The sequence below is a fragment of the Aphis gossypii genome, unplaced genomic scaffold (genome assembly GCF_020184175.1).
Source record: "Aphis gossypii isolate Hap1 unplaced genomic scaffold, ASM2018417v2 Contig00402, whole genome shotgun sequence".
NCBI classification, from domain to species: Eukaryota; Metazoa; Arthropoda; class Insecta; order Hemiptera; family Aphididae; genus Aphis; species Aphis gossypii.
The window spans coordinates 73,430-98,090 of NW_026083093.1; the positions used below are offsets into that span (position 1 = coordinate 73,430).

Here is a 24,661-nt window from a genome sequence, read left to right on the forward strand (position 1 = left end):
ATAAAGTACCTGGGGATACACATCGACAGCGGATGGAAATTCAAGGAACATGCAAAGACAGTGGCAGCTAAAGCAGGAAAAGTGGTTCAGGGGCTGTCTAGAATTTTACCAAACATTAGCGCCACGAAACCTGCAAAGAGAAAACTATTAAGCAACGTCGCCCATTCCATAATGTTGGATGGATCGCCTTTCTGGGTTCAAGACATGAGCCCCTCAGGATGGGCAGAGCTCTTTAAAGTACAGAGACGTATGCTACTAAGGGTCGCATCAGCATATTGTACAGTATCCAAAGAAGCCATTGAGGTAATTACTAGTACTGCTCCCCTCGACCTTTTGGCTAAGAGCAGAAAAATGATGTATGACACCCGAAGCAACAATGGCCAACCACCAGTTACAGAAGACATACTTACAACCTGGCAAGAAAGGTGGAACCGCTCAACTAAAGGTAGGTGGACCCACCCGTTAATCCCGGTCCTAGAACACTGGGTAAACCGTAAACACGGCAGTACGAACTTCCACGTCACTCAGGCACTGACGGGACATGGCTGTTTCCCGGCCTACCTACATAGGTTTGGTAAGCTAGACAGTCCTGCGTGCTGGTACTGCGGACACGCGACGGATGACGCCCACCACACAATATTTCAATGCGAAGCGTGGGAAAGCAGAAGGTCCAGAGCGAACACACTCCTAGGTGTAGCCACCAATCCTGAGAACATGATCAAACTGATGATTCGGAACGCGGAGTCGTGGCAAGTTGTGGAGAATTTCATCACCAAGGTGATGAAAAAAAAGGAGGAAGAGGAAAGAAGAAGACAAACAGCAGCAATCCAGTAGTCGATATGAACAGTCCAACCTTAGTTAAGTAAACCATTGTAGGCCGAAGGCCAAAAGCAGGGTGGTTAGAGGCCCCCAATTCTTTGTACTATATACCATAGATATGTTGTGTGTTTTTTGTTAACATTGTATACGTGTTCATTTTCCACAATAAACGATGGCGGCTAAGGGGTGAAATGACTAACGTCGGTGCCACCCTTAACCATCGATTTCCATGTAAAAAAAAAAAAAAAGGTTAGGTTAGTATAGTTGTATGAAATTGCATATCACAGCTTCAAAACACAATTTATAACCACACCAGTAATGCATTTAATATATTATTTGACTTTAAATTTAATTTATTCATGCATAACTGACAGTCCGCAGTCTGAATCAAAGTGGGACGGAATTTTGTGTTTTACTCAGGTATTTAATTTATATATATAACTAGCTGACCCGACACGGCGTTGCCCGTGTGTTACTTTCTTTTTTTTGCATTTTCGTATGCCGTGTGTTAATTTTTAATTTAATCTTATTGATAGTGCTAATATATTACGTCGAATTCACGACGAAAGATTTGTAATGTGGCAGTTTTGTGCCTACGTATTTTAAAAAATTCTCCTGAACAGAACCGTCCCCTGGTGATAGGGCGTTGTGAATAAAAAATAATTAAATAAAACTATAACAGTTAAAACTATAACTACTTACTTTTAAATCATTATATATGTTTTATTTAATTATTTTTTATTCACAACGCCCTATCACCAGGGTGATAAGATCAATAAGATCAACAAGATTAAATTAAAAATTAACACACGGCATACGAAAATGCAAAAATAGAAAGTAACACAAGGGCAACGCCGTGTCGGGTCAGCTAGTAATGATTTAAAAGTAAGTAATCGCTTTATTGTTAATCATGTGAATCATAATATTATTATTATCATTGTAGTGCTTTGTGGTATACGATGTTTTTTGTTTGATTACCTGCGCATAGATAAACAAATCTGATGGTTTTCCAACACGGGAACAGGCAACATACAATTGACCATGTGAGAAACATGGGTTTTCTAGATTAATACCACAAACACTTAATGATTGCCCCTGGGACTTGTTTATAGTCATAGCAAAAGCAAGACGCACTGGAAACTGTAGTCGTTTAAACTCAAATGGCACATCAGTCGGAATCATTGGGATGCGCGGTATGAGAACATCTTCTCCTTTATACTTTCCTTTGAGTATAGTTGCTTCTATCACATTGTTTAGTAATTTTTTATCGCTAACCGTGTATCGTTGCAAAGACGCGGTTGGTTGATATTTCGCAACATTATAACCACCGATCCAACCTTTAATTGAAGATTGTGAGGTGGCAATCCTGGCAAATCCAGCGAGTTTAAAAATTCCGGTGGATAGTTGACTACATCATCTTGATTAGTAGCCGAATCAACTGATTTATATATCCTCAATTCGCCTGTAATTTGTTCTTGAATTTTGAAATTTAATTCATTTACATCTATGTTTTTTGCAGCCAGTATAGCTCGTTCGCTCAACCAATCATGGTTTCTGTAATTTTGAGAAACATCTGGAAACACCTTCTGAATAAGTTCATCTTTTGATCGAGTTAACTGACAAAAACTTTGAGGAAAGTTAATGCAGCCAGTCAACATGTCTATAGGAAATTTGCCATTACCAATGTCAATGAGTTGTTTAGAGAATATGTTCCAGATTGGTCATTTTGCAACTCGACACGCATATTCTTGCTTAAATGAAGTACTTTGACATGTTTCCACAAACTGGAGGACTTTAGACATGCATTGAGTTCATCAGCTGGCGTTGATCGTGGAATCACCGGCAATGTTTGACGAAAATCTCCTGCTAATAAAATCATTGCCAAATCATAACCAAATCGGTTATTATTGCTCCGTAGATCTTTTAAGGTTCTGTCCAAAGCCTCCAAAGATTTTTTATGTGCCATCGTGCATTCGTCCCAAACAATCAATTTACATTGCTGCAAAACCTTTGCCATTGCAGAGTTCTTCGAAACGTTGCAGGTTGGAGTTTCATTGCTATGCATATTTAATGGCAATTTTAGTGCTGAATGGGCTGTTCGACCACCTTCAAGCAAAGTTGCTGCGATTCCGACGAAGCGAGTGCAAGTGCAATTTTATTTTGTGAGCGAATTGTTGCTAATATTAATGAAATCAAAAAAGTTTTTCCTGTACCACCAGGTGCATCTAAGAAGTAAATCCCTCCAGTTTCATCATTTGTTACTTTCATAAGAGTTTCAAATACATACTTCTGTTGTTCATTTAACAGTAGAAGATTTGTTGAATTAATTCTTTCAAAGCGTTGAGATCATACAGTCTTTCTCGATGCAACTCTTGGTTAAAAGCGTCATGCATTGGACGATTGGGCGCGGTCAGGCCTAATTGAATTAATAGTTGTTTGACATTATCAAGCACATGTCCTCAATTGAAATCAATGCTTCATTGTAAATTTCTTCACTGATTTGTATATTTGGATTTCCCATTCTATTCTGTATTTGATACAAAATATCATCACACATAATAATCTTTGTAGGTACTGATCCACAAATCAATTGGTTTGATGGGAAGCATGTAGATATGATTATAGAAAACAATGTTCGTATTTGATGAGCGTGTGATGATATTACAGCATCATTGAGAGTTTGATCCCAATGAGCGTCATTTTCAAGCAATTGCAAACGTTGACAGGCTTCTCTAGGATACACACAATTCACCATCAACAGTTCGTAACTGTTGGAATGATGTTGGGCCACGTACATTGACTAATAGCAGTCGTAAGTAAAAACATTCATCATTGCTTGGATGTACTGAATAAATCCGGCCAATCGCATCGGTGGAATATACATCTGTATATCCTGGAACTGGTTTTCCTTGTTTCCGTCGTATAAATCTCCTTGAGGATTGATTCCAGGTATAATATTTTGGCATTTCAGAATATAGCGTTTGTGCGAAATCATCGTTTTGGCATGTCTCAAAAAAACTGGTTAATGTAGTAGATGGTGGCTGAGCAGCTCTTTGTACTGCGTTCTGTGCTGTAAAATACACTCTTTGTCCATTTTCTAAATGCACAGCTAAGTGAACAACAGAAGGGTGTCTCTCATGAATAGGAAAAGAAAATATTCGCCAAACTGCTTCATTACTACTGACATAGCGGCCCATTTGGTATTGGGTAACTTCATCATTGGAATTCTCTGCACCAATTCCAATCACAGCCATATCACTCCCTTTGGTTACATATTTGCAAATGTATTTAATAGATTTCACTGAATGGCAAGATTCAACGTTGATGTGTGCTTTGAATGTCTTTGATAAAATGGGTGAATATGGAACAATCCAACGATTATCTATTTCAATATCTTGTTGATTTAATTTGACAATTGTTGATTTTCCATTGTCTGCTGTCGATCTGCGACGATACAATGGATAACCTTCATTACCAGTAATTGTTTCTGATATTAATGTCCGTGGATATCGTTTTGAACATTTACCATCCATCATACACGGTGAATTTTGATTAAGAGTTCCACAGGGACCATGTATCATGTTTTTGATAACTACCTCATGCAATCCAGGATCTACTTGTACATTTGGGATTTCAGCTGATATCACTGCATCAACTTCATTTGGCCTTATATTTTCAACCAACCAAATCAAAATGTGTGCATGTGGCAATCCTCGTTTCTGCCACTCCACAGAATACATCCAGCAGCGTGTCTCACCAAACACATTATGTTTTACGATGAAATCCATTAAAGATTTCAACTTTTGTCCAAAGACTCTGGCTGTAATATCATGACGATCAATGGGTGATTGCCCAGAGAATAACTCCTGATTGATTTCTATCCATTGCGGATTGCATGTAAATGTGATGAACAAATCTGCTGTACCATAATGACGAACATACGACATGGCATCTGGAGCATATTCGTGCATATGCCGAGGGCTTCCGATGTATGTTGCTGGAAGAATAGTCATCCGACCGACATTCTGTGCATTTCCATCAGTATTAATCGCATCTCGAAGGTGAATATACTCTTCAGATCGGAGTTTGGTTTGATTCAACCTGATGAATGTTAATCTCTCCGTTTCAATTTTAACATACATGTCAACAACATATTTGTGATATAATCGCCGACATTTCAATATGTGATTATCTTCATTTTCCCGAATCATTAGGCGGTATGAATAATAGTTCATTGAACTGACTTTTTTGTTGGTTTCAGAACCTGTAAATAGATTTTGTTTTAATAACATTCAAATATAAAATTAAAATACATAATATAATGACTGAGATATTATCGCCATAGGTCAACTAATTTTAGTTACCTGCAATGGGATTTATCATTTTTATTGAGAAATCGTAGCCATCTTCACCTTGCCAAAATATAATGGGATATTGCAGTGCATCATATGAGCGGTGTGTTTCCTTTATACGTTGTAATTGATCATTCCGACGACGTAAAACAATATCACGGGATTCCAAGTTTTCTCCAACTACAACGATAGCAACTTCATCAATAGTTGGTGCATTAAAACGTCTTGTATGTTGACCTGCAGGTGTTTTATCAGCTCTGATTACAATTTTGTGATTATCGGATGGCATCAGATCCAGGGCAGTTTTAAACAATATAATCAATTGATTGTGTTGATGAAATAAAGTTTATAATTGTTCTACAATAGACCTCTTTGCTAAATTGTTATGTGCACAACGCAGATCAATTTCTTGTGGTGAATTGCCCATAAAATAAATTTGCAGGAATTTGTTGTCGCTATCTGACATGGTAACAGTGAACCTGCTCTGTGATATATTTGTCCTTGTATCTGTAAATAAAAAAAAAATATTATGGTGTGGTATAAATTAATGGATTGTCGGTGATCAAACTTAAATAATATTTGATCTTAAAAAGTATATATTTAGTTTTAACTAATATCTATCAATTATAAAATATAATAAAAGTGTCACTGAAACTGAAACACCATATAATATGATGACTAAGTGATATATTTCGTAATGATTAAGAAATTGAAGATTAGTGACACATCTTAACTTTGGTGACAGAAAATTTTGTTCGCTAATAATTATGAGTAACTGCTATAATACATACTTTGAAAGTTGGCATAAAATTTTCCCGAACTACATTTGTTGCCCCAAATGAAGTCATTTGAAAACAATTGTTATATTGTTGGATATTTGTCAAAAAGTGTATGGAATCTGTTTCTATTCCTGAAACCAATGAGTACAACGGCTCTGGTGGTGGATCCAATGGTATCAATTTCACTTTACCATTTGCGCAACACAAACCATTGGCCTCGTTTTTGTATTTTAATGCCTTACAGTGTGAGCAAACCGAGTTTATAGAACCAATAACAACACACTGGTATTTACTGTAGTCAATTGACACATCGTAACTGAAAGCAGTTCGATTCAAACTTGCGCGATTATTAGTTGAATTTCGCGTTCGCGCTTCACGCGTTTGTGATATCCGAATTCTTTCACGTTCATTTCGGTCGTCACGTTCTTGAGGACTTTGGTTAGATCGGTAATTAGCTTGGTTGGTAGCATTTCGGGTTATTCTACCTAGATTGCTCCGTCGTATAGGAGGCATATCAAATATAAATTATTATGTTTTTAAGGTCTTCCCAGGAATTTTTTATTATATTTTATTCAAACAATTAAATTGAATAAATATTGTCTATAATATTTCCATGGAAACATAAAAATATTATAGTTTTAATTTATTTTTTATATTTTGACGGTATCGGGTTCAAATCAAAACCTTGCTATAACATTTTAAATAAATTATTTATTTTATTTAAATGGTTGCCATTGACTACCAAAAATAATTTAGTTTACTATTTGCTGGACAGATGGCGCCTCTGTAATTTCATCACCATCTCGTCATATTTCTCAAACCTGATAACTTTTTCAAATTTTTCGTCCGTAAGAACCTTCTCCTGGCAATTCCGAACAGTTGAAGAAAAAAATCAGCCAAATCGGTCCAGGGGTTGTTTAGTTATGCGAATACCAACACATTTTGCGATTCATTTTTATATATAAGATGTATGAGAAGTATAACCTACTTTATATAATATGTAAACAATCCGTTTGTTCATTGTAGAAGTCAGAACTTGTATCTTCATCATAGCTTTTCATCTCAAGTTGTTAGTTCATGACATTTCACTCCATACCATATATTACCACACCAGTAATGCATTTAATTTCTTATTTGACTTTTAAATCAATTTATTCATGCATAACTGACTTGTCCGCAGTCTGATATTTCAAGTGAGACGGCAATGAGTGTTTCGATTTGTTTGATTTATATTTAATGTATAAGAAGAAATACTTACTATGAAAAAAAAATAGATGTTAATCTATCGATCCATTCAATATAGAAATCAGAACTGATATCCTCATTGTATTTTTGTATTTCATGTTGTTAGTTCATCACATTTCACTCGATATCATAATCATAAACAAATCATACAGTAACTATTAAATTATTTATGAAACCGTATCCAAAAACTTGGAAGGCACCATTTTCTTGATAAGTTGTCGATTAGGTACTATCTGAAATCACACAAAAAAGTAAATTATATCATATTATTATCTTTGTTTTAATCTAGACAGTGTTCATTCAGGGGCGGACAGTAGCCCTTGTACTAAGTAAAACATAGGGAATTACAATGACAATCATGGGGAATAAGAATTTAATGCATACTGTGAATACTAATTTACAAAATATTAATTAGGTAGGTACTGTTTTAAATTTAAATTTTGAATATTGTAGTTTTGGGAATACTCATTAATGATTAAAACAATAACTATCCATTTAATAATGTATTACCTTATTAAAATAAAATATAGTTAAAAGTTGATATACTGTTGTTTATCATAACCTACCAATAATACAATATTGTGATATTGCAACATTACACAACTTCCGTATTTTACATTATAATACTTTAAAACTGATTGTTGTAGGTAGTAATAACTTGAGGTTCAGTCACATTTTTTTTTCAATGGTTTGTCGTCTCCCTTGATTGCCAATATCGCACCTAGAAATATTTAAACATTAATGTAAAATAAAATCTACAAAATTAAGGTTTATGGAATACATCCTGCTAGTCACAATTAATACCTTAGAAATAACTTTTATTTTTTTCAAAAAATTGTAAGTCTCATAGAAATATGTTGTTTTTTTATTGATGTATATTTAAATGGTTTTCTCTAGCATTTGCTATTTTGTACTTTACAAGAATTATAATATAATTATAATTATTATCTATGACTGCAAAATATATTCACATTTTTTCCTTGATTTATGTGAGGATGAGTAAGCTTAGAAACAAATTTTAAATAAAGTTTTCTGTTTGCTCATTGACAAATGCTTTAACATTTACCGAAATTTTTAACAATTTTTTTATAGATATTTTGTCTCGTATTTTGTAAATATTATGCCAGCTTCCAGATACAAAAAAGTCATCTTTCAGAAGTGAACAACACAAACGAGTCTTGAATAACATCTCATCAGCACATAATTTACAGTCAAGAACTTCAGTTTGAAAGTTAGACATTTTTAACTTGAAAAGTTAAAATAAAAAATCACTTAATCCAGGAGTTATTCCATACTTAAAGCAACTGTTGTTAAGTTCTTACTTATGGATAAATGGGCTTGAGAGGTAGATTGTTAACGCTAATTGTTTCATGTAATTAGTGTACCTGTCCACAAGGGTTTCTCGTGTTGCATATTGTTTGAGATTGTACTACTGGGCGACAACAAATGTTTTTCACACACCGAGATAAATTGAGTTTCTTTCTCATTCTTCAATAGTTGAGATACAAAACGTTTCTGGGTATTTGTTCAAAACCAAACCAAAGAACCTAAATCATATTTATATAATTTTAGTAATCATACAAATTATATATAGGTACACTGCACAGTGATCATGATAAGTGGAAACACTCAATAACTATGTGCTTCCTGTATTTCAATTCTGCCTTTTTTGCTCCACATAGTTATTGAGTGTTTCCACGTCTTATCGTGATCACATTGTACACAGTTAAATAAAATTGTTTGATTAAATCTAATTTAATTTTTTTATATCTATATTTTCACTATGGAAATTATGATGCAGATGTTCCAGTAGAAAATGTGTAGTCACTAGTCAATACCATCATGTATTCCCAGACACAATTTAAAAATATTATATTAAATATTTATTATAAATGGATCTCTATACAAAATATTAAAAATCATATTGACTTACCAGGTAAACAAGTTAATGGTAGAGATAAAATGTTAATATTGAGAATTGTACCATTGTACGTAGATTTCATTAATTAAAAAACCCTTCTTTGTCAATAATCGTCATTTGTTAAACGTTGATAACAAATTATTAAATATAATTACGGTTATGGTCAGCTGGTACGGTTACCAATTTAAATATTCGACATTTGAGGTTATGTTTATAGATTTTATTCTAAACAACATGATTTAATATAGTACAATCTTATAGCGTTTTCCATCAGCTGACTGCACCAGTGTTCAGTGCACACTGGTGTACACCAAGGTTTATAGATTATAATATAATATTATATATATATATATTAGATTATATTATAGGTTGCCTCAATGTCGTGTATATATTGCCTACCCTCCGCAGCTCCTACATACCCTGTAACGTCATTGTCGTACAGATTTTGATGTATACTGCAGCAGTGAGGTTATACCTATAGTTTTAGTGTTTTACTTTCGATAAATAATTTATTTATTATTTTAATTTTATGTATTTATAAACAGAACAGGGAAATAGGTATTTATTATTTGAAAGGTGTATTTAATAGTATAGGTAATAGGAAATAAATAACTACTAAAAAAATACATAAGTAATACAAAATATATAATAAATTAATAAATAAGTAATTATTGTTTTCAGGAAAAAAAAAATAATCAAAAATATATAGTAAAATCAGCACCCACAATCTAAATAAACAAATATGTTTAAATAGTAGAATAATATAATATAATATATAATAATATAATATACGTAATACAAAATATATACTAAATAATATTGAAATGTATTAAAGGAATAAAAATTTATTGAAGTAATATTTGTTCAATACGTCATATACTACATAATTATAAAAAATAAATAAATAACTTATAATTGATTTCAGGAAAAAAATATAATCAAAAACATATTGTTAAAGCACCACTCACAATCTAAATAAATAAATATGTTCAAATAATATACATAATACAAAATATACACTAAATAATAGGAATTGAAATGTTAAAGAAATATAAAATTTATTGAAGTAATTTGTTTAATATGTCATACTACATAATTATAAAATAAATAAAATAAATAATATTATTTATTGTCTTTCTTAGTTTATTTAGTCTTTGTAACTTTATTTTAGATTTTTTTATTTTTTGCATATAAATTAAATTTTGATGAAGGTATTTCATTCGTATGATTATTCTTTGTTTTATATATGTTTGAATTATAATTTTATATTTTTGTTCTATTATTACTCTATTATAAATTTTATTCGTCAATTGTTTTACAATGTATCGCCCTTTGGGAATTTGTCCTTTCGTTAATTTTATAAATAATTTTTCACAACGTAGTATTAGCTTTTTAAAATCAATGCTTGGAACTATTAATCCGCCATAAGATAAATGCTGTACCCATGTTGACAGTGTATAATCATGACAAGTGTTACCTTCAAATTTCATAGTAGGTCGTTTCACTCTAATTTAAAAACGGAAAAAAAAAAAAATTTCTAACGGAGCTAAACGTGATCTGCTGTGCGCAAATTTGCTATATTACGTACCTACTTTGACTTTTGAGATAATTTTTACAAGTAGCAATAGCACACACTGATCCACCTTTCGCTGCCATTGTAAATCACAAAGTAGAAATAAAATAAAAGTATTCAATACAAAAAAAATGCACAGAGAAACATTAACAACTATTGTACTATGTGTATTGTGTATAATGGTAAACAGAAAAAGTCACTGGTAAAAAAGTCTCCAGTTTCAGTATAAATAAAACGATATTTCCACTATACTTGTTACCTATGTCCTATATTATTTATAAAATAAACTAGCAGACCCGGCGAACTCCGTTTCGCCACCAGATTCGTTTTATGTAACATTTCGTTTGGTGATTAAAAGATAAAGAAAAAAAATTTTTGATTGAATGGTGAAATTCAGTGCGTGGACATCATTATTCTTTGCTGCAAGAATTGCTCGTTGACTTAACCAAGCATAATTCTTATAATTCTCACTAATGTTTGGGAAAACATTTTCAATAAGAACTAATTGAGTGTCTACAAATCGGAAAAAGTCGTTGGTAAGAGTAATTAATCCAGATGTCGCATCAACTGGGACTTTTCCATTTCCAAGATCTAACAATTGTTTGGAAAATTGTGCAGCACTTTGATCATTTTGAAGTTGAACTCTCATATTAGTGGTTAGCGATAATGTTTTTACGTTATTCCATAAAGGTGATGCCTTTAGGCAAGCATTCAATTCATCTGCAGGCGTTCCACGGGGAACTACTGGCAACGTCTGCCTGAAATCGCCTGCCAACAATATCATCAAGCCGCCAAAGATGTTGTTATTTCTCCGAAGATCCTTCAGTGTGAAGTTAAGTGCTTCAAGTGATTTCTTATGTGCCATTGTGCACTCATCCCAAACAATGAGCTTGCATTGCATTAACAATTTTCCCATTGCACTGGATCGGGAAATATTGCACGTTGGAGTATCAATTGTGTTTAAATTGAGTGGCAACTTAAGCGCAGAATGTGCAGTACGACCGCCATCTAGAAGAGTCGCCGCAATTCCAGATGATGCTAACGCCAAAGCTATGTCACATCTTGATCGAATAGTGGCCAAAATCAATGAAATGACAAATGTTTTCCCTGTTCCTCCAGGTGCATCCAGGAAGAATAGACCACCAGTATTATTGTCCACCGCTTGCATTAATGTTTTGTATACTTGTTTTTGCTGTTCATTCAGCAACGGAACATTATTTCTAACGAATTCCTGCAATGTATCAACATTGTATTGCAGCTCTCGATTTAATTCTTGGTTGAATGCATCGTGCATCGATCGATTTGGCGCAATCATTCCTACTTCAATCAGTAGCTTGTTTGCAATAGTCAAGCATTGATCCTCAATTAGAATCAATCCTTCATTGTAGATTTCATCGGTTATTTGGATGTCAGGATTATTCGTTTGAATACGCAAGCGATGCAAGATATCTTCACATATGGCGTCTTTGTATTTGTTCCATAACTGAATTGGTTGTGAAGGAAAACATGTGGTGATGATAATTGCGAACAGCGTTCGTATTTGGTACGCATTTGATGAAACAACTGAATCTGCAAGTGTTAAATCCCAATGAGAATCGTTCTCCAGCAAACCCAATAGTTGACATGCTTCTCGATATGTTTGGCATTGGTGGCCATTCACAGTTTTCAAATGCGCAAATGATTTCGGTCCACGTACATTTACTAACATCAGTCGCAAATAAAAACATTCATCGTTTCTAGGATGAACAGTGTACATACGACCTAGTGCATCAGTTGAAAACACCTGTGGCCAGTCTGGAACTGGGGTTCCTTGTTTGCGACGTTGGAATTTCTTTGTTGATTGATTCCAAGTGTAATACTTGGGCATTTCAACGTACATCAGCGTCGCTGCGAATGGATCTGCTTCACACATTGCAAAGAAGCTAGTCAATGTTGTCGATGGTGGTCTCTCAGCTCGTTGTGCCGCATTAGCCTCAGTGAAGTAAACTCTTGGCCATTTTCCAAATGCACTGCTAAATGTACAACTGTGGGATATCTTTCATGAATTTGAAATGACAATAATCGCCACAGTGCTTCATTAGTACTGACGTATCTGCCCATTTGGAAGTTGCTGATTTCGTCATTCACATTTTCCGACGCAATACCAAACACAGCCATGTCGCTGCCTTTTGTGACGTACTTGCACAAATATTTGATTGATTTGGCCGAATGACAACTCTCAACGTTTGCATGTGTTTCGAAAATTCGTGATAGCAGCGGGCAATATGGTACAATGAATTCATTTCCGATCTCAATCTCTTGATTTTGAACTTTAACTTTGATAGTTCGACCGTTATCTTCTTTTGAACGCCGACGATAAACTGGATATCCATCGTTCCCTGTGACTGTTTCAGCAACTAACGGTCGCGGATATCGTTTTGTGCACTTTCCATCAGCCATGCAAGGCGATAATGGATTTAATGCACCGCACGGTCCATGCACCATCTGTGTCGTCACAATGTCGTGTAGACGGGGATCAGTGACTGGATCAGGAATTTCAGCTGATATGATGTCATCCACTTCATTTGAATGTAATTTGTTCAGCAACCAAATTAGGATATGAGCATGCGGTAGTCCACGCTTCTGCCATTCCACCGAGTACATATAACAACGTGTGTCACCAAAAACTCGATACTTAGTAAGCACATCCATCATAACCTTGAGTTTTTGCTGAAATACTCTGGCGATTATGTCATGGCGATCTTGCGGTTTTTGACCCGGTTCCAACTCGCGTTCAATTTCCGTCCACTTCGGATTGCATGTGACCGTAATAAATAAATCCGGAGTTCCATAATTTTGCACGTACGTCATAGCGTCTTGAGCGTATTCGTGCATGTGGCGTGGGCTTCCGATATAAGTTGATGGGAGAATCGTCAGTCGTCCAATATTCTGAACATCACCATCTGAATGAATAGCATCACGCAAGTGTATATAGTCCTCAGATCGTAGCTTTGGCTGATTGAATCTGATGAACGCTAAACGTTCGGTCTCGACTTTGACATACATGTCGACAGCGAATTGCTGGAATAGCCGACCGCACTTCAGAATGACATTCTCCTCATGTGTACGAATCATCATACGATACGCATAGTAATTCATTGCGCTTAGATTTTTATTATTCGTTGATACTCCTGAAAATGCAAAATTAAATGAATTGTTAATGGAAACCAATAAAAGTAATAATGGAAATAATTAGTGTGTGAATATTGTACCTGTAATTGGATCGACCATCTTCAACGTGATGTCGTATCCGTCTTGCCCTTGCCAATAAATGATTGGATATTGTAACGCATCGTACAAACGATGTGTCTCGTTTACACGATGCATGATATTGCTTCTTCGCTGAACGACAATGTCTCGTGATTTAGTTGGATCGCCAACAATAATTGCAGCAACATCATTAACGGTGGGTGCATTGAATCTTCGCACATGTTCACCTGTTGGAGTACAATCCGCTCTTATGACAAATTTGTGCGTATCCGATGGCATTCGTTCCAATGCTGTTTTGAACATATTAACCACAGCATTATTAGCGTGAAAAAATGCTTGCAACTGTTCAATAATTCGTCTCTTTAACTGTTGTGCTCCCTGTATATTGCACCGCACGTTCAGCTGATCCACCATCGACGAAATGAAATATATTTGCAGAAATTGATGCGGTTCATCTGGTGTTGGCACCATTGAACCATGCAAATGATATATTTGACCTTGTATCTGTAATTGCAAATAATCATTAAAATTTGTTCATGAATACATTGTAAATCGTGTGATGGTGTAGTGTATGGTGTATATGAAGTTGTTATGTGTTGCAATATGTGTTGGTTATGTGTGTTGTATCTTTTACCTTGCAAGTCGGCATGAAGCCGCCTTCTCGAATGATATTAGCTCCAAAGGAAGTCATGCGAAAGCAGTTATTGTATTCAAGGATGTGTTGAAGAAAATGGCTGGAATCGGGATCACTTCCATCAAACAATGTTTTCAGTGGCTGTGGTGGTGTAAGTAATGGATCCAGTTTGACTTTTCCACTTGCGCAGCACAATCCAACCGTTTCTCTTTTGAACTTTACCGCATTGCAATATCGGCATATAGTCGTCATTCGTCCAATATCCAAATTTTCATCATCACTGTAGTTCGCAGTGGGATCATATTGGAATGCCAAGCGATTGTATGATGCCAATGATCTTCGTGTGCTCACGCGATGTCTCAATCGGTCATTTTCTCTTATTATATTTTGTCTTTCTTCTCTTAAGTTCCTTGAATAGACTTGTTGCTGGCTTGCATGTCTTGTGCGGCGGCCGATGTTCGCACGTCGTTCTCTAGGCATTTTGGACTATGGACAGAGTGTTGAATTTAACTTCAAATGCACGATCCACATAATTTACACTGAGCTTAAATGAAATTAACTGAGCAGAGAATAATGACTATCTGTCACACACTTTATCACGCACCGTTGCTATTGGTTTGAAGTACATGCTATGTATAATAGATGGCGCTGTATGTGAAAAAAACGATTTCCCCACTTTTCTGTTGAATTTTTCCTGAATTTTCCAGAATTTTCTTTGCTATAAACCTCACGGAGCCCAAGACCTTTCCAACGAATGCAAAACCGTGGAAATCGGTTCGTGCGTTCTGGAGTTATAGCGTCAGGGAGGAAAACCGGACTTATTTTTATATAATAGATATATTATTATATCTAATAAATAATATATATCAACTTGTGTTTGTTTATTTCATCACTGTTTCCTTTATAAATTAGTGTTCAGTATCTTAAACTGTTCACTCTTTAAGCAGTAATTATATTCTGATAATATTCTATAAATAGTATCATTATTATATTGAACTGTGTTGTTAATAATTGTTTTTCAAAAATTAAAAAGTAAAATTTAACTTGAGTAAAATTGTAAAAATAAATATGGGTCGTAAATGTAGTGTGAAATTGTGTGAAAGTAATAAGACTACTGAACACACAACTTTATTTTCAATTCCAAAAAATCAAATATTACATGAAAAATGGACAAGTATTGTTAACGCTTGGAATTGCAACAATACTAAAGTAAAGTATTTATGACATAAACATTTTGAAGATAATGATATTAACAAAACATTTGACGGTTTCACTATAGAAGATAATCAGGTACTCATTTACGCATCAATAAATTAATTCAGCTCACATTTTCATTGAAGTTGGGTGGGTTTGATCAATTCATAAATCAACTATAAACATTTTTCATTATATTTTATTTTAAAATTAAATTTTAATTAGTGTAACTTACTATACAACATTTTTTAGCCTTGGGCAAAAAGAACAAAATTTACATTAAAACTTGGTGCTTTACCTAAGATTTTTAATTCGTCGAATGTACCACATTGTCGCAAAACATTAAAATGGTCTGAAGATGAACTTATACTCAATAAAAATGTAGACATGGTGGACTTAAAGTAATTTTTTTTTTTTTTTTTTTTATTTTAAAAGCCACTAGTATAAACTATGATAGCTTGACAATTACACAGTAAAAAATAAAACAATATAAAAAATTTGAGATTAACAAAAGTTTAAATAATACTATATACTATATAATGAAGCCTCCTGTATAAAGACAATTATTATTAAGATGGCTGTTACAGAATTGGAATTTAGGATGGAAAAAAGATTGATGGGAATATTAAGAGACATAAGAGAGTTGAAGAGAATTAGTCTTTTAGATCGGAGAGCCGGGCAATAAAATAAAATATGAGGAAGGTCGCATATATACTCGTTTGAATGAAGTGAGCAAAGTGTACAAAGTGGCGAGTCGTTTAGTCCAAGTTTGAAAGAGTGACTAGGTAATAATGAATGTCCTATCCTTAAACGGTTAGGTTAGGTTAGGTTAGGAACTATATGGTACCTTTGTAAGTTTAAGTTATTAAACCAAGTTTTATTTTTTATATTAGGCGTTATATGTCTATATCTCGAAGCGAACTCAGCAGGTAAGTTATGCCAAAAGGAAGCCCATAGGTTAAATTGGTAGCGTTTTAAAAATGGGATAAAATCAGAATGTGGTAGAGGTATAAGAGAGGAACTTAAAGTAATTATACTCATAGTAAAAGAATATTGAACCAGATAATTTTTATTAGGCATTGATGAAACATAAATAAACATAAACCTTGTTTTATACTTAACTATAATACATTCTTTTATTTTATAATACTAGCAGTCCAATAATAAATGAAGACAACCATAACACTAAAAATGAGGAACATTATTCATCAACATCAATAATTGTTCAAGAGATAATAACCATTGTATGAAATATGAATTACCATATTATAATACATTTCAAAATATATCAATAATAAATTATTAAAAGTGTATTATTTATTACAGATATCAACATTTCATGATTTAATCAATGTATTTGAAAGTATTAAGATCCCTATAACTTGGACTTCTTATAAAGAAGAGAATTTCATTTCATTTTGTTGTCTAAAACCAATGATTGAAAAAAATAAAATGATCATTGAAAAACAGATAGTTTTTAATAAGAATCTTGACATTTTATTTTACATCAATGACAAATTATTAAATACTGATCAACATGGTAACACAATATTTTTTTCAAAAATGACAAAATATGACATAGAAGAAGTTATTTTAAATTTCGATCAAAAGAAAATATGCAGAGGGGGCCCTTCCTCAACTTATTTTCCAGGTTTGTAATCGTTAATTTGTATTCAGTGCTTACCTGTAAAAATCAATGATAAATCTTTAATTTTTAACTGAATTTTTTTTATAAAAATTCTTAGGTATTGAAATTAAGTATGGAATAATTTATTTAAATGACATTTGGTATCATAAAAATTATATGGTTTTAATGAATACACAAAAATCAAGATGTGAGTGGTGTGAGCGATTATGTAGCATATTTAGAGCAAAAAAACATTATCTTGATAAATGTAAAAAGAAGAAAACTATTAAACGTTTAGGATCCACGCTTACACCAAACAGGAAGAACATGTTATTAGGCATTCAAAAAAAAAAAATTATTTAAAAAAATCAAATCTAAGGTACATATTATAATATGCAATATGCATTTATAGTTTTTTAATATTTTATTTAACAATATTAAATTTAATAGTATAGATTACAATCATCTATAGAAAAATTAAGAAGTCAATTCAGTAGAATTAAAGAAAAAATGAAATTTAAAACCACTGAATCTACAATTAACCAATTAATTAAAAATAGTTTTAATGTTAATGAATCTGAAACTGCTGTGATAAATGAAATAATATCTTCAAGTAAAATTAAAAATCCCAAAGGACGTCGCTATTCAGAAAATTGGTTACTTTTATGTATACTTTTACACATAAGGTAATCAATACTAAATACTTTTAATACAAAAAAATATATAATAATAGTAACATTACCTATTACCATTTAATTGTTTTATAGATCAGCAAGTACTTATAAATTTCTACGAGACCAACAGATATTACCATTGCCATGTGCTAGAACCATTCGTCGCTATCTATCGTTAACAAAAACTGGTTGTGGATTGGATTCAAATTTTTTTTTTCTTTTAAAAAAGAAATTATTAACCATGAATGACGAAGAAAAACATTGAATCTTAATTTTTGATGAAATTTCTTTAAGAGAAAGCATAGAAGTCAACACCAATTGTTTAACCTATACCGGATTAGAAGGTTTTGGAGAAGATGCAGACATACAACATTATGGGGAAAAAGCTAATCACGGATTAGTTTTCATGTTTCAAAGTTTACACAGCAACTTTTCACAGCCAATAGCCGTGTTTACGTCTAAAGGGAATGTTAAAGGTTACAATTTAAATTTAATTGGCACTTGTGTGAAATACTTTTTTGAGAATAATGAATAGTTTGATGAGAGTAGTTTTTAGTTGATTTAAACAAAAATATCACATATTAGGTATTATGTATCATAAAACACATTTTATCTCTCTATTTCTATTATAGGTATCATATTAGCTCAACTTGTTGTAAAATCAATAGTAATGTTGGAAAATGTTGGTGCAAAAGTTGATGCAATTGTCTGCGATGGTGCAGCTACAAATAGAAGGCTTTGGGCAGAATTTGGAGTTAGTGGTTCAAAATGTAATTTTAAAAACTTCTTTTTACACCCAACAAATGAAAAAAGGAAAATTTTTGTTTTGTCTGATGCTCCACATTTAATAAAAAATGTTCGAAACCGGCTTCACGATAAAAAAATTCTTAAGGTACAGTCATTAGTTATAAAGAACCTTTAATTAGATAAAAGTTAAATTATACTGAATACTCATCAGTAATCACACAGTTTAAACTTTAAACTAGATTTAATTTTCAAACTAATACAATTATAAAATGATTTTACTAATTTGCTATATTAGGTTAGTTCGGAAAGACAGGCTGTGAAATGGAATGACTATATTGAAGTTAAACAACAAACAACAATTGGCAAATAAACGTGTATGTCCAAGAATAACTGTGTGGGAGACCTAGGTGTTCGCCAAGAGGCCGGATCGCACAGCGGTGGAAAAAGACAAAAGAAAACGTGGGGGAACGTAGAAAGATAAAAGTTAAAATAATATAAAAAAAAAACAAGCACTACGTTTGTTAGAATGGCGTGTGTGGCCGTATATTTTGAATGCGTAAAATGTTTGATGACAAAGAAAAACACAAACGAAAAGAATGGCCGTTTTGGTTACGGGTGATGGTGTAACGGCGTGGTATAATCGGTCCGCGGTGTTCGTCGGGACGGTCGAAAAACTAGTGATCGAGGCGGTCCGCGGTACAGGCGGTTGACAATTCCAGACGCGCTTATCGCGCGTCGGTGTCGGCCGTCGTCGGTTGGCGGTTGGACAGACAGGTGACGGCGCGGGTTTCCGCGCAAAGGTCGTTTGTATTCAAAGACTATTACGCGGGACCGCGTCAACTGAACGTCACTTACTTTTAGATACATTATCTAAAATGTCAGTCAAGTTAGCTACACAGGTATTTCTAAGATGTAAATACTTGATACAGTTAATTTAATTTTAATAAATCAATATTTCATTAAAAGGTGTTCAGTGAATCAATGGCAAATGGAATTCAATACTATAGGGAAGTGCAAAAATTACCAAATCTTAAAAATAGTCAGGAAACAGAAAATTTTACAGTTGTTTTAAATCAATGTTTTGATGCCCTGAATAGGAAATTCCCTGCAGAAGGCATTAAAAAAAACAGTAATGATTTTAATGTAAGTTACAAGTTTTGTATCTAATTATTCAATTATATGTAAATATTTGACACCTACATAAATGAACTAATAATGATTAGATACTCGAAGCCACAATAAAATGGTTAGATGATTTGGGAAAAGAATATGACAGATAATAAAATTTCAAAGGAAGAATATTTAATAGTGAGTACATCGGAAGGTTTGAGAGTGACTCTACATTCAACAATAGAGTTAACGAAATATCTATTAAATGATTGTAATTTTTCATATGTGCTAACTAATAAAATGAACCAAGATAAACTTGAGATAATTAATATTGAAAACTATTATTCAGATTTGTATTGGGTTTTACATTATAATTAATTATAAAAAATTGTTTTAGTTATTTTTTGGAAAGGTTCGCCAGGCAACTGGTCCAAATGACCACCCTACAACGCCTACTTTTTTACAAGTCTACAATATGTTATCTTGTTATTCAATTTTAAAACCTCCCAAAACTGGGAATTGTACAATTTTGGAGACAACAGACAAACCAAAAATTACAATGACAGATATTAAAGATATATTTCAATCTAAAGAATCTGTTAGGAACAACAAAATTGAAATTTTAAAAAATCGATTAGACAATTTGATAAAAGAAGATAACTGGGAGGTAGAAGATATTTTTACTGATCATAATTACTGCATTGCTTCAACTAGAGATTCTATCACCTACTATATATGTGGTTATTTGTGTTACCAAATTAAGAAAAGAACTAGTTGTAGAATATGTTTCAAAACAATGAGAGAAGGTAAATTTAAAAGTTAGGTATTAAAAGTAAAATATATAATATAGTTTTATAAAAATAATTATTTAATATGTTTCAAAAGGAGATGATTCAATTCCAGAAGCAGCATTGACAAGTATTAAATCAAAAAGAAGATTAATACATCCAAATAAACATATATATTCTTTTATATCTGCCTTGGAAGAAGTATTTGAAATGTTCTGTAAAAGTTTCAATGTGTTTGAAGAAACAGTAGATTATTTCCTAGAACACAAAACAAATCTATTGACTTTTCCTTGCGATTCCCACAAAAGTGAAATTTTGACATATATTATAACTTATTACTTAACCATGAGAATGAGACAATATTCACAAATGACAAATCAAAAACAAATTAAAGTAAGCTCCAAAAAGAAGAAATTGTCAAAGTTGGTAAAAACATAAAATAAACGTAACAAATGTACATATTTTTTTTATATACTTATAAAAACGTCAAAAACTGAGTTATTGAAGCTAATTAAAATGTAAATCATTATTAAACTTACTGTTTAGCACTACAGTATTGACTATTGAGCATTACCTAACTAATAAGTAATAACTATTATTTATTAATTATTATATTTTACTATCACTAATATCACTAATCTGTGGTGTTATCCTAATATCCTATAAAAGAACGTAGTTCGTACTACTAACAGGTAGAGTGCAGTTACATCGCAAGTGTACGAACCCCGTACAACTTTGTGTCCGCTATCTTCTCCGTAGTGTCCAGTCCTGTGTAGTAGTTCATGATTTACATCAGTGACATCAGTAGGTATTATTATTATTAGCTATCAGTAGGACAAGCAGTTGCTTGTCAGTCGCCAGTCGTCACAAGCACAAGCACAGTACACGCATACAACATGTATATTTTTTTACTCTAGGTAATATTATTAAAGTTTTGTTAGTGCCATCAAATTAATTTGTGACATGGCATTACAACCATATAGTTTTGAGCTAACAATCAACGACATTGACAAAAATTTCAATCCGATGCATTTCGCTAACAAAATTTTAAATACAAATTTGTGTATCGAAAACAGATCTATAAAACCAGTGAACGAATGGTGTTTATGTGAGAAGTGCTTAAATTTAAGTACTGATCGCGAGTGCGTTTGTTGTATTGAATTTGAAAATTTACAAAAACTTTGTCTAGATAAAAAATGCATTACATTAAATAAATCATTTTCTAAAATTATATTGGATGAAGAAATTTTAAATATTACACGGCAACAAATGATCGTTAAGACTAAAAATCGAAAGAAACGTAACAACTTACGTATACTGGATAACAAAACATGGAGATTCATCTGTTATAAACAATTTACTCACTGGGTAAATTCGTGGTCCAAACTTGGTAAAGGTTGGTAACTCTAAATTCATAAAACTATATTAAACAAACTAGATACATAGGTATATATATTTATGAATATTATGGAAAAAAATATTATAGATAAACCTAATAAATAAATTACCTGTTAACCTGAATACTTAATTGTATTGTATTATTTAAAAAAACCTATTGGCTATTATTATAATATAAATAAAAAATATTGCTACCTATGTACCTAAAATAAATAGACAACAAGTTTTTAATAAATATTGTTTTGTAAAATGTTATAATTATTTGTAGGTGTGCGAGTGATAATACCATCATGTGTCGTGCACAAAATCAGGGAAATTTATCCAGAAAGTTATGAAAATTACGTAGGATTCAAAGATTCTAATGTTTTGTCATCATAAACCATTTTCTATATTGATGAACAATATAGTTTTAATTAGATAACTGTTTTACAACTTTTAATTATTTTTGACAATTTAGATTTAAATTTGTAAAACAACTGTTTCCAGATACAAATACTATAAATTGTAAAAAAAAATATAATATTAACAATACATTTAAATAAAATGTTTACTGTACACATTGTAAATATTTTAAATTAATTAGCGAGAAGAATATCTTCTACTTATTAGACGAAAATCTAGAAAATCGTTTCGCTTTTAGATCATCTAAATCAGGTTTTAGTTACCGGAGCAATATTTTTTGGTGCATTATTGTTACTGTATGTGAACTGTTCACAAACAACAGGTACTCCATTTCTAATTGCAGTATGTAGATTTTCTAATATAACACGCCGCCGCTCTGATTTTGTTGGTTCAAAACAAGTTTTTATTGTATATTTTCGAAGGCTCTTTGAATACACCACTTTTTCTCCGAAAGGATTTTTATTTAAATTACTGTTGTGGTCAATAATTGCCAAAATTGATCTAATATACATACCGTTGTATTTCAAATGAATTCTTTTGGGCATATATTTGAGTCTGACATTATGGTATGACTCTAGTCTCCCTGTATGAATAAAATGTTTAGCATGTGCCAAGTCTTTTATAAAATCTTTAGCTGTGATTATTTTTTTTAGAGTAACGTAAGATTCACTATTTTGATCTATCCAAAGTTTATTGCGTTGTTCATCGTTTGATAGTGGTGCATATTCACATTTTATTAATTCGCCATCTTCAACTCATTCGGGTATATTACTAATATGCTTCAAAATAGAAGTAAATTTCTTCACTAACAAATCTCCGTCACCATGGCATGTTTGCGCTGACCACTATAAATGGTTGCTAATACTGGTTTTCCACAAAAACGCATCAGGATATTTTTTGTCTAATGTTTTCATACGTTTCATTAAGCTTTTAGAAATATGCCATATATCGAACTCATGTTCAATATTCGAATGATTTATTCTCATGTCACATCGAATACCCTAATGTCTATCGGTAAGAAAAATATCTATTTTGCAATTTTCTTTATTAACTAATTCGTTAAGCAACGATCCACAAGCATAACGTTCTAAATCACCTTGAACCATTAATTTTTTAACTAATTTAAAACCAATTATTTTTCCTGTCTGCACGTCCATAATTGAATAAGTACAATATTTTGCACAGAATCCAGGAGAGTCAAATTGTCCATCGCCCGCAAGCCAAATCTTATTAGACCCATTTTTAAGTTCTTCTAAATTTTTTTTTTTCCTTTTCCCAAACATTACAAATAACTGGCCCAATATAAAGTTTAAAAATTTATCATATATAGTTCTCATAAAAAAGTTAAGTTTTAAAGTATTACAAAATGCAGTCATTTGATTGAAAAGAATTCCCGACAGTGTTAATGAAGCAGCTATTAATATATTACCTTCTGGTTGTTTACCATTCTTTTTTTGAGAATTCTACTGGAACGTATGTCCTTTTTCACATTTTGTTGTAATTGAGAGTAATGCACCTTGAAGATAATGTTTTTTTGCCACTACGGAAGAAGAACATTTACGGCACGTGTCAAATAATTCAGATAAACACTCCCAAAATATAATAAAGCATGAATTATTACTAATTTTATTTGAATTATCTGTAAGTTGTTGTGATTGGTCATTATGATCACTTTCAGAAAATTCCTCGAACTCTTCATCTTCTTCTGACAAATCATCTACCGATGGCAGATCAAACGATAATTCATTTACGTTGTCACGACGTAAATAGTCATTTTCGATGTCACATTGTATACCAACATCATTTATACCAAATTTTATTTTTTTTTATTTTATTGTACTTGTAGAAGCACTATCAAAACTGCCGTCTACAGATTCACATTCTGATATATATGTTTCGATGTTATTGCATGAATTGTTATTTTTTTCGGTGTACTTGTTTTGACAGTTACCTACTGAATTTACCATACTTTGCAATTTTGTTCTAGAAGAACGTTGCGAACGCTTTAACGTTTGATTAGAACCCTGTTGTGAAAAAATAGTAGGGAAAACACCAGCATTTAAATGAACAAGGACCTTAGAATTTGGCATAAGTTTTTGACGAAGTAAATCAGATTGATTTAAATCATTTTTGTTAAAATGTTTTGAAC

General features: G+C 32.4%; 3 protein-coding genes across 3 annotated transcripts; all 3 read right to left on the reverse strand.

Moving 5' to 3' along the window:
• Positions 1–2,072: 2,072 nt before the first annotated feature.
• Positions 2,073–2,477, reverse strand: LOC126554024 (uncharacterized). Its single transcript, XM_050209143.1, has one exon. It carries the CDS (start codon positions 2,475–2,477, stop codon positions 2,073–2,075), a length of 405 nt encoding a protein of 134 aa, XP_050065100.1.
• A 421-nt stretch (positions 2,478–2,898) lies between these two features.
• Positions 2,899–5,510, reverse strand: LOC126554025 (uncharacterized). Its single transcript, XM_050209144.1, has 4 exons — positions 5,184–5,510; positions 3,572–5,083; positions 3,125–3,235; positions 2,899–3,080 (listed from the first exon to the last, which is right to left on the reverse strand). The coding sequence occupies exons 1-4, from the start codon at positions 5,458–5,460 to the stop codon at positions 2,899–2,901; spliced, it is 2,082 nt and encodes a 693-aa protein (XP_050065101.1). The 5' UTR covers positions 5,461–5,510.
• A 7,105-nt stretch (positions 5,511–12,615) lies between these two features.
• Positions 12,616–15,410, reverse strand: LOC126554026 (uncharacterized). Its single transcript, XM_050209145.1, has 3 exons — positions 14,573–15,410; positions 13,941–14,442; positions 12,616–13,859 (listed from the first exon to the last, which is right to left on the reverse strand). The coding sequence occupies exons 1-3, from the start codon at positions 15,050–15,052 to the stop codon at positions 12,616–12,618; spliced, it is 2,226 nt and encodes a 741-aa protein (XP_050065102.1). The 5' UTR covers positions 15,053–15,410.
• Positions 15,411–24,661: the final 9,251 nt, after the last annotated feature.